The sequence below is a fragment of the Oncorhynchus tshawytscha genome, linkage group LG26 (genome assembly GCF_018296145.1).
Source record: "Oncorhynchus tshawytscha isolate Ot180627B linkage group LG26, Otsh_v2.0, whole genome shotgun sequence".
Taxonomy (NCBI): domain Eukaryota; kingdom Metazoa; phylum Chordata; class Actinopteri; order Salmoniformes; family Salmonidae; genus Oncorhynchus; species Oncorhynchus tshawytscha.
This window is the reverse complement of record NC_056454.1, coordinates 23,922,855-23,933,890: the sequence shown is the minus strand read 5'-3', so window position 1 is coordinate 23,933,890 and position 11,036 is coordinate 23,922,855. Positions and strand designations below refer to the sequence as shown.

Genomic DNA, 11,036 nt, shown 5'->3' with positions numbered 1-11,036 from the left:
GTGTATGTGCGGTTCATTTTTAGCAGATTCCTGTAGCCTTCGCATGAACTAAGCCAGCTATCTCTTTCTCTCTCTCTCTCTCTCTCTCTCTCTCTCTCTCTCTCTCTCTCTCTCTCTCTCTCTCTCTCTCTCTCTCTGCCACTCTCTCTCTCTCTCTCTCTGTCTCTCTCTCGCTCTGCCACTCTCTCTCTCTCTCTCTCTGTCTCTCTCTCGCTCTGCCACTCTCTCTCTCTCTCTCTCTGTCACTCTCTCTCTCTGTCACTCTCTGTCTCTCTCTCAATTCAAATCAATTCAAGGGCTTTATTGGCATGGGAAACATGTGTTAACATTGCCAAAGCAAGTGAGGTAGATAATATACAAAAGTGAAATAAACAATAAAAATTAACAGTAAACATTACACATACAGAAGTTTCAAAACAATAAAGACATTACAAATGTCATGTTATATATATACAGTATTTTAACAATGTACAAATGGTTAAAGGACACAAGATAAAATAAATAAGCATAAATATGGGTTGTATTTACAATGGTGTTTGTTCTTCACTGGTTGCCCTTTTCTCGTGGCAACAGGTCACAAATCTTGCTGCTGTGATGGCACACTGTGGAATTTCACCCAGTAGATATGGAAGTTTATCAAAATGGGACTTGTTTTCGAATTCTTTGTGGATCTTTGTAATCTGAGGGAAATATGTCTCTCTAATATGGTCATACATTGGGCAGGAGGTTAGGAAGTGCAGCTCAGTTTCCACCTCATTTTGTGGGCAGTGAGCACATAGCCTGTCTTCTCTTGAGAGCCATGTCTGCCTACGGCGGCCTTTCTGAATAGCAAGGCTATGCTCACTAAGTCTGTACATAGTCAAAGCTTTCCTTAAGTTTGGGTCAGTCACAGTGGTCAGGTATTCTGCCACTGTGTACTCTCTGTGTAGGGCCAAATAGCATTCTAGTTTGCTCTGTTTTTTTGTTAATTCTTTCCAATGTGTCAAGTAATTATCTTTTTGTTTTCTCATGATTTGGTTGGGTCTAATTGTGCTGCTTGCTTAGGGGACTCTTCTCCAGGTTCATTTCTCTTTAGGTGATGGCTTTGTTATGGAAGGTTTGGGAATCGCTTCCTTTTAGGTGGTTATAGAATTTAACAGCTCTTTTCTGAATTTTGATAATTAGTGGGTATCGGCCTAATTCTGCTCTGCATGCATTATTTGGTGTTCTACGTTGTACACGGAGGATATTTTTGCAGAATTCTGCATGCAGAGTCAATTTGGTGTTTGTCCCATTTTGTGAAGTCTTGGTTGGTGACCGGACGCCAGACCTCACAACCATAAAGGGCAATGGGCTCTATGACTGATTCAAGTATTTTTTAGCCAGATGCTAATTGGTATATTGAAATTTATGTTCCTTTTGATGGCATAGAATGCCCTTCTTGCCTTGTCTCTCAGATCGTTCACAGCTTTGTGGAAGTTACCTGTGGCGCTGATGTTTAGGTCAAGGTATGTATAGGTTTTTGTGTGCTCTAGGGCAACAGTGTCTAGATGGAATTTGTATTTGTGGTCCTGGCGACTGGACCTTTTTTGGAACACCATTATTTTGTTCTTACTAAGATTTACTGTCAGGGCCCAGGTCTCTCTCTCTTTCTCTCTCTCTCTCGCTCTCTCTCTCTCTCTCTGTCTCTCTCTCTCTCTCTCTGTCGCTCTCTCTCTGTCGCTCTCTCTCTCTGTCTCTCTCTCTCTGTCTCTCTCTCTCTCTCTGTCTCTCTCTCTGTCTCTCTCTCTCTCTCTCTCTCTCTCTCTCTCTCTCTCTCTCTCTCTCTCTCTCTCTCTCTCTCTCTCTCTCTCTCTCTCTCTCTATCTGTCTCTCTCAATTCAATTCAATTCGCTTTATTTGCATGACGTAACAATGTACATTTGGTCAAAGCTGATTTTGGATATTTACAGTATAAAAATAAATAAAAATGAGAATCAAATTGTCAACAGGACAACAGTAACAACGATAACCAAGTGTCAAAATAACCATACATACAACAATAACAATAAGCATACAGTAGAGGACATGTGCAGGTTGATTGGTCTGTCAGACACTGTCCCTCAACTTATGGCAGGCAGCAATGTAGTGCGCTGCCAACCCACAGCTCTCTGCGTCCTCCCCCAACAGGACGGGTAGCGTACTCTCATCAGGGAGGTCTTTTTAAACCTTGAATAAGGGTTTAAAATTTGGGTCAATTACATTCTCTAATTGTTTTATATTTTTGACATTTTGTCAGGAAATGCAGCTCCGTCTCAGGTTCTGCTGTTGTGCAGTGGTTGCACAGCCTTTCCTCTACAGGGAGCCAGGTTTTCCTGTGTCTACCCTTCTCAATGGCAAGGCTGTGCTCACTGAGCCTGTACTTTGTCAAGGTTTTTCTAAGGTTTTGATCAGTAACCATGGTCAAATATTTAGCCACAGTGTACTGTCGATTTAGGGCCAGATAGCACTGCATTTTGCTTTGTGTTTGTGTTTCCCAATAAGCAATATAGGTTTGTTTTGACCGTGTTGTAATTTGGTTTATCCTGATTGATTGGATGTTCTGGTCCTCAGTCTTCAGTGGGTTAGTAGAACAGGTTTGTGAACTCAGCCCCAGGACAAGCTGGATGAGGGACTCTTTTCTTTGCTCAGCTCTTGGCATTGCAGGGTGTGGTAATGCTATGGGAGGGGGTCATTGTATTTTAGATGTTTCCCAAACTTAATTGCTCTTTTTTGAGTTTTTATTATTAGTGGATATTGTCCTAATTCTGCCCTCCATGCATTGTTTGTAGTTTTCCTCTGGACATGTAGGAGAATCTTACAGAACTCTGCATGCAGGGTTTCAATGGGGTGTTTGTCCCATTTGGTGAAATCTTGTTTTACAAGTGGACCCCACACCTCACTGCCATAAAATGCAATTGGTTCAATGACATATTCAATTAGTTTTAGCCACATTGTAATAGGTACATTCACTGCCTCATTAAGGTGTCCAGTTGAGCTTATTTTTAAACCTAAGTAATTGTAGTGTGTGCAGTACTCTATATATTTTGTACCAATTGAGAACTTTGGTCTAATTCTCTCTGTCTCTCTTTCTCTCTCTCTGTCTCTCTCTGTCTCTCTCTGTCTCTTGCTCTGTCTCTCTCTCTGTCTCTCTCTGTCTCTCTCTGTCTGTCTCTCTGTCTCTGTCTCTCTCTCTGTCTCTCTCTCTGTCTCTCTCTCTGTCTCTCTCTCTCTCTCTCTGTCTCTCTCTGTCTCTCTCTCTCTCTGTCTCTCTCTGTCTCTTGCTCTGTCTGTCTCTCTCTCTGTCTCTCTCTGTCTCTCTCTGTCTGTCTCTGTCTCTGTCTCTGTCTCTGTCTCTGTCTCTCTCTCTCTTCTCTCTCTCTCTCTCTCTCTCTCTCTCTCTCTCTCTCTCTCTCTCTCTCTCTCTCTCTCTGTCTGTCTCTCTTGCCTAACGTACTCTTTCTCCCTCTCTTCTCCCTGTAGATTATTTTGCTGACCTGCAGGGCCGCTCTAATGATGACCCAGAAATCTATTGGGAATTCTATGGCAGCGCTGTGTGTGGTGAGTTCAGTGCTGTGCCTATTTGTGTGTGGGTGTGTGTTTTGAGTGTGTGATATAACTCTGTATGTACTGTTTATCTCTCTGTCCTTAGTGGTGTGTGTGTGTTAATCTAACTGTGTATCTCTCAGTCCTTAGTGGTGTGTTTGTGTGTTAATCTAACTGTGTATCTCTGTCTCAGAGTCGTTAGAGGAGGGCAATGTGTGTGACGTACTGGCGGACCCCCCAGGGCCGGAGGACAAGGACAGGAGGGAGCTCTTTGAGTTTGAGTTCTCCGACCAACCTCTCCTCCCCTGCTACAACATCCAGGTGTCCCTGTCGCAGGGGTGAGTACACACACAGATCAATCTGATTGGATAGGAGTGGAAGAGGGAAGGAGGAATATAGAGTGGTACAGAATAAGAGAGAAAGAGAGTTTGATGAAAGTGATAGATAAACCAAGGTTGTTTATTCAACTCTTGTGAATCCCTGTGGTGCCGTATCTAACCCTCTCTCTCTCTCTCTCTCTCTCTTCACCTCCTCAGGCCCAGGAACTGGCTTCTCCTCTCAGATGTTCTCCGGCGGCTGCGGATGTCTGCCCGTTCCTTCCGCTCCTCCTTCCCCCACATGGAGGTGGTAACGATGGCCGAGGCAGAGTTTTACCGCCAGGCATCTCTCTCCCAGCTCTTCTCCTGCCCAGACGAGCTGGAGGGCTTCCAGCCTGACAGCAAGGAGCTGCTGGACCTGGTGGAGGGGAGTGCTGAACTGGCCGCTCTGCTGGGTTCTAATCTGGAGTGCCTCGACGACCGCTGGGACGAACCCCCGGAGGCTAACGCTAATGTTGATGAAAAGGCTAATGTCAATGGGAACATTAGGGCTATGGCTAATGCTAACAGTAACGTTAACGCTAAGGTCAATGGGAACATTAGGGCTATGGCTAAAGGTAACATTAGCGCTAAGACTAATGGTAGCACTCATGTTAAAGCTAAGGCTAACGCTAACAGAAGGTCGTGACCTGAACTTTGACCCTGAATTCTGAATCCCTGCTCTACAGTGGGGGGTTAAAATGGGTGAATGAATAAGACCACCGCCCTGAGATCTGAGATTGAACTCCTGCTCTGTACCTGTGTGCTGGACAGACAGAGCAGCAGAGACTGAATATGTATGTCCATCAAGCGAAGATGGAGAGACGACTGTAACTTAACAATGGTCTTATTTTTTATAAATGTATTAATATATGTATAAATATATAAATATATCTGGAAATGTTTTCTCAATTTCTATCCTTCAAAGTGTGGTTGTGTTGTCATGAATGAAAGGTTGTGTACAGAGGCGTCATGCCCATGTCACAGAGGCACGTTCCCTCTCAGATTTGTCCTGTTATGAAAAAATAAATCCAAATTGCAATATATATTTTTTTGTATTATTATATATTTTTTATGTAATACTAGCCACTTGGTTGTTTTATGAAGTTGGCTTTAGCTAGCCCAAATAGGTTCCCAATCTGCCAACCTTATTACTCACTAACAAGAAGCCATAGCTAGCTTGTCTAACTATTTTAGCTAGCATGCCTGCTGGCACCGTTGGTAGACTTTAGAAAAGCAAACAATAACTAAATGTACTGAATAAGACTCACATTCCTTTCAATCTTTTAACTAGATTCAATCAGAGATGCAGAGAAGCATATATAGTTTCTTTAAAAAAAGACCCGCCAGTCAGGAGTATATGCTGAAAAAAATATACTTTTTTTGAATCTTTATTTTAAAAAAAGACTGTTTCAGGTGTTTGAAAAATGGTTCATTGTCCAACTTCAGGATAGGGGGGCCTAGCCCACCTCCAAACCAACCCCCAACCAATCCTCACTCACCTGGTGCCCCCTCAGATATTTGGGGTGCATGACGCCCCTGTTTGTGTGTATACAGTATGTGTGTTAAACAGTACATTATGTGTGTGTGTCAGTTTATACGGCAGTGTGTGTACAGTCTGAGCACTGAGGCTGCGCTTTTGAATGTGACATTTTGTGTTGATAGGAAGCACACGTTGACGATCTCTTCGAATAGTTTTTTTGGTCTGCTCAGACAGACTTACCGCCCTCTTCACCCTCAGGGGCTGTTTTGAACCTGTGTTCAATCTGCTTCTCATTTAGTCTCTAAGTTCACTTGCTAAACTGCAGAGAGATGTGTTTTTGTATAATAGGAACGTTTTAAAGATGATGAGAAGATATTTGGCATCTTGTACATAACATGGTGGCGATTGCAGTACAGTATCAGTTTTACTGTTTGATGGGTCTTTTTTGTTTTGTTTCAACTTTGCAATTAAAATATCTCATTTGTATTTATATTTTACAAAAAAATTGCTTTAAAATAAATCTTAAAAACTGCAAGAGAAAGTTATTCTAAGTGTTTTGCTTCTCATTGTGTGATTATTGTTGGAGGGCTTACATGGAACCATCTAAGCTTTGGACATAAGGCATATATGTCCCTGGCTTTTCTAGACCCAATCTGTCTAGTCTCGACCTACAAAGACCTCCAGACAGTTGGTGGAAAAGTTGGGCTGCTTCAATATTTCACCTGCACACATACTTGCATACTTGTTTAATGTAGCTAGACCGTTCTGAGCCCCATCCTGAATGCTCAAGGATAAGGGGGTGGAGGGGAGATGCAGTAGCCTAATCAAGAACAAGACGAGACTCCCTTAAGCCAAATGAAGCCAACAGCCTGGATAAACACATAGCTTTCATAGATACTGTTTTGTGGAGGTGACAAGTTTGCAAAGAAAGCAAATGATTGAACATCAAATGGGATAAAGCTGACCATAAAATTCAATAAAAATGACTTTACATTCAGAATATGACCCTGACATTCACAAATCCTTGGAATTACATCCTTAGTAGTCCTAAATCAGGGATGGCAACTCCAGTCCTCTGGGGCCAGAGTGGTGTCACTTTTGCCCCAACTCCAGCTAACACTCCTGACTCCAATAATCAACTAATCATGATCTTTACTCTAGAACACAATTCGTTTCATCAGCTGTGTTTTCTAGGGATGGCGGAAAAAGTGACACCACTCTGGCCCCTGGGGACTGGAGTTGCCAATCGCTGGCCTAAATGGACCCTGGTTGGTTTATGTATGTTCAAATACCCCCACTCAGTGGATGTACTTGGTATTACAGGTGAAGAGAAAGTGAACACTGATGTACTACCTCAGCGGGCACCCAACCACTGATCGATCTCCAAGGCATTCCTAGTCGATCACCTAACATTTCTGTAAAAAACCCAATGATAAAGCTTTGTGTTCCTATTTGTTTTATTCGTTTCGCGCTGTTGGTGGTAGGCACACTTGATTCAGCAGTCCTAGCGCCGGGGAGGCAAAGCGTTCCCATTTTGATCCCTTTCATGTGTCTGAAGGTAGAACTCTGAAGGTAGAACTTGAGTTAATAAAGCTGCATACAAACATGGTCTCTTTTTTGTTTTCTTGAGTAAGGCAGCTCCAAAATGGAGTTGTTTCAGCCTAGTTCAGTGCTTTCTGTGATGGTGGGGCAAGCCAGCAGAAAATATGGAGTGTTGCGCCGTGATTGGCCCAGTGTTCTGTCACTCATGGGGACACTACGTCACCGCCAAGTCTAAGGGTAGACCTAAAAATTCTAGTCCCTTGGGTGCTACCATAGAATTACATTAGAAGTGCCCATTCAAGAAGGCTCAAAGTTATTGGCCACAGATGAAATTATGTCAAATCACATTATATCTACAGTAGCATTGATTGGACTGATTATGTCAACATCATCCTTTCAAAATCTTAGCTAGCAGTCATGAATCAAGTCGACAATCTACTGGCAAATCCTTTTTAATCCTTGTAATATGAAGAGAAGTAATGAAGAGAAATTATAGATCACACATATCGGTGCTCATCGGCCATTGGTCATAAACACTACACAACAAGTTGGAAATCGCAAATTCAATAATGAGTGGTTTGGAAGGAGTCAGTGGCTAACTGCAAGCATTGCAAAGTAATCATTGGCCTGCTATTCAGTGGAGTGGCTGTGTGGTCCCAAGTCTAAGATTAAGGGTCTCTTTTCTTAGTTTAAAATTATAAACATTCAACATGCTGTCAATGAAGCATGATATTTTATTTATTTATTGTACCTTTATTTAACTACGCAAGTCAGTTAAGAACAAATTCTTATTTTCAATGACAGCCTAGGAACAGTGGGTTAACTGCCTTGTTCAGGGGCAGAATGACAGATTTTTACCTTGTCAGCTCAGCGATTCAATCTTGCAACCTTTTGGTTACAAGTCCAATGCTCTAACCACTAGGCTACTTGCCATGCTCAAAACAACTGTTAACTCGGAACTGCAAAATCTGACTTTAGTCAGTTCAAGACAACTGGAAAAACGACCTACGACTGGGAAAATACGCTTTGAACTTTCATCCAACTCGGAATTGTAAAAACGGAACTCGGCCCTCTTTCCAAGCTCTCACTTGGTGTACAGGGAGAAAACTGTAAGAACGGCCCATGTTCTGAATTCTGTTGCTGTACATGACACTCTAGACCCAAACTGTTATAGACCCATATCTGATCAATAGTCTTCTGATTAATTATTTATTTATTTTACCTCACGTTAGTCTCATTCCAAACGTCGTAAATTGTTGGTTATCTGCACGAACCCAGTCTTCACTATGAGTCATCCATACATCAATTGTCTTAAATCATTTATTTATTACTAACTAAGTAATTCACAGAAATGCATAAACAACCAAACAAACTTGGTAAATGTGGTTACATGAAAATGTGCCCTAGTGGGCTGAACCGGTATGGCGGCTTGTTAGACAAAGGGGAAATGGGGGGGTCGACCAAGAAGTCACTACAGAGTGATAATTATAACAATTGAAATGCTAATCCTTTACACATGAACGCTCACTCATTCGGGAACAATTGCAATCAATATATATATTTACGCTCAGTGTGTTGTCTTGATCGCTGGTAAAAAGTCTTTCTTTTGTAGAATTGTCTGTCTCTCTACATCTCTCTCTGTCTTGGTTAGAAGGGATAGTTCAAAGTGAGATTCGTTATAGAATGGATGTTTCGGCGGTTGTCGTTCTTCGCGTTCACTGATGCCGAATTCCTAGCTGCAGACTAGTAATCAATATCAAAGACTTGTTCTTATTCTGTCGGTATCGATAGTCTAAGAGTTTAACCACGTGGTATGGTTAAAAGATTCTACAACCTTTAGCCATCTCGTAATTGAGGTAAGCTCGGTCTACAACCTTTGTCCTCCCCTAATGGAGAAAAACATGGTCTGACGATAATTTCTCAAAGTTGGGTTTTATTCGGAATGGCAGATGAGGGCTGTCCCAGGATGTCTGATCCTAACTGGGCTCAGGGGCGGTCCTCTGATTTTGTTCAAATCAAAAGGGAATTGTATTTTTCTTCGTTAAACAGTCCACAATCATATTACACAATTATACAAACAGTATCATACTCACTCATTCATCTTATACAACAATTAGATGTAAACTTCATATCTGAGGCTATTATATAAACAGCATTATGGTTATGTGGCCACACCGTCTCTCTTGAGCTTCCCAAGTTGTGCCAAATGGACCAGTTCGTAGCTGGATTCTTCACCGATCTTTTACACTTTCTCTGGAACATGAAATTTGTTTGTACCTCAAGTTCTGTGAGGTGGAAGGATTTCCTCTGTCTCCATGAAAAACTACTCTCTATAACTGTGTGTCCATGAGGTCTTCTCAGGAATTTACGACCTCTGACCACAGCAGTCTGGTTGTAGAAGCAGAGAGCGGGGAATGGTGCTCGCTGTACTCAAAGAGGGCGATGTCATGGCACTACTATGGCCTATTTATTGCCTACCTCCTCACGCCATTTGAACACACTGTATATAGACTTTCTTTTTTTTCTATTGTGTTATTGACTGTACGCTTGTTTATTCCATGTGTAACTCTGTGTTGTTGTTTGTGTTGCACTGCTTTGCTTTACCTTGGCCAGGTCGTAGTTTTAAATGAGAACTTGTTCTCAACTAGCTTACCTGGTTAAATAAAGGTAAAATAAAAAAATACAAAATTGACATTTCAAAAGTGCTGAATAAATAGTTATACTGACTACTCCATCCTAGCTCACTCATTAATGTCTTAATCAAAATTACGGATTGCCTGTTATCCGTTTGTCGTCCCCTTATGCCATAGTTTGTACATCTCAATTGTAAGTAGAAACCACATTTGTTTAAGCAAGTCAGCTAGATCAACTATGTTTTTTTAAAGGCAGTAAATGAGTCTGAATGAACTGTTTCTCAGCCAGACAAGGCTCCGCTGATTGGCAGGTGTAGAAGTGGTAAGGTGTTGGGACTGCTGTTGGGACAGCTTTATGTAGGCCCTATGGGCACCGTTTGTCACCGTTATAGTGCAATTAATGTATTGTTTAGTGTTGTGTTGTGACTTTGCTGACATGCGTCCCACACTTTTTGGGGTTTGTTTGCGCCACCAACATTTAAATACTAAAATCGCCTCTGAATGAATGAGTATAGAAAAGTGTTCCGATAAGATTGTGTATTTTTTATTATCGAGGAATATGAGCGGAGGGACATGTCAGTGAGCCGGGTGAGAGGCAGCCTCATCGCCACTCGATTTGGCTCCATAATTTGCATACTGCTACAACTGCTTTTTGAACTCAAAACAATGTTTTTCCGCAGATGATTTACAAAATAATTCTCTAAAGAGGGTGAATGTGTACGATTTCCCAGGATATGTAATAATGAATCCAGGTTAAATGTATTTGAACACGCATTTCATTACACAATGGTAGCCTACCTTTTGAGGTTTGCAATTTGTTCATGGTTCTATGTAGATTTTTAAGCATTTTTAACAAAGAGCCGTTTGGGAGCCAAATGAACCGGCTCACCGAAAATACTCAGAATGACACTACCCCCCCCCCTCACACTGTCCATCAAATGCAGGCCACTAGTACACTCTTTTTTATGCACACTCAGCTGTGCCTCACAAGTAATACAACAAATGATATATTAATAGTGTGATCATTTACTGTACCTACATTTTTTTCAATATAATTTCAAATTTTTCAATTTAATTTCAAAAAATCTAAAAAGAACAACATTTGCAGGGCAATTGAAGCACAGCCAATTTGCAGTGATAATGTATTGGGCCTATAGCCTACTGCACAAACATCATTGCTACAGAACTGTTTTTAATTGGTTAATGTGGCATTGATTAACATAATTTATATTGTATTAAAAATCTGAGGGGTAAATCTCAGTTTGCATTTTGACTCACAAAGTGATCTAGACTCAGAAAAGCTTGGTGACCACTGTACTACAGTATATCGAATAGACCCTGCTTGTGGTATTGCTTTTCATTACCGGAAAATGTAAAAGTACGGAGACAATCAGCTCCATATTGCAATAGCCATACAATTAAAGTAATTGCAGAAATCAATCAATGTAATTTCTGCAAATGACCAATTCATACCCATCA

At 41.4% G+C, this 11,036-nt stretch overlaps 1 protein-coding gene across 1 annotated transcript in view; it reads left to right on the top strand.

Moving 5' to 3' along the window:
• The window catches only part of LOC112225397 (BCL-6 corepressor), a 70,556-nt gene extending 64,629 nt beyond the window's left edge, over positions 1 to 5,927 (top strand). Inside the window, 3 exon segments of the mRNA XM_042306953.1 lie at positions 3,481 to 3,558; positions 3,737 to 3,881; positions 4,080 to 5,927. Of these exon segments, the coding sequence (XP_042162887.1) occupies positions 3,481 to 3,558; positions 3,737 to 3,881; positions 4,080 to 4,548 (692 nt within the window). The 3' untranslated portion in view covers positions 4,549 to 5,927.
• The last annotated feature ends 5,109 nt before the right edge of the window (positions 5,928 to 11,036 follow it).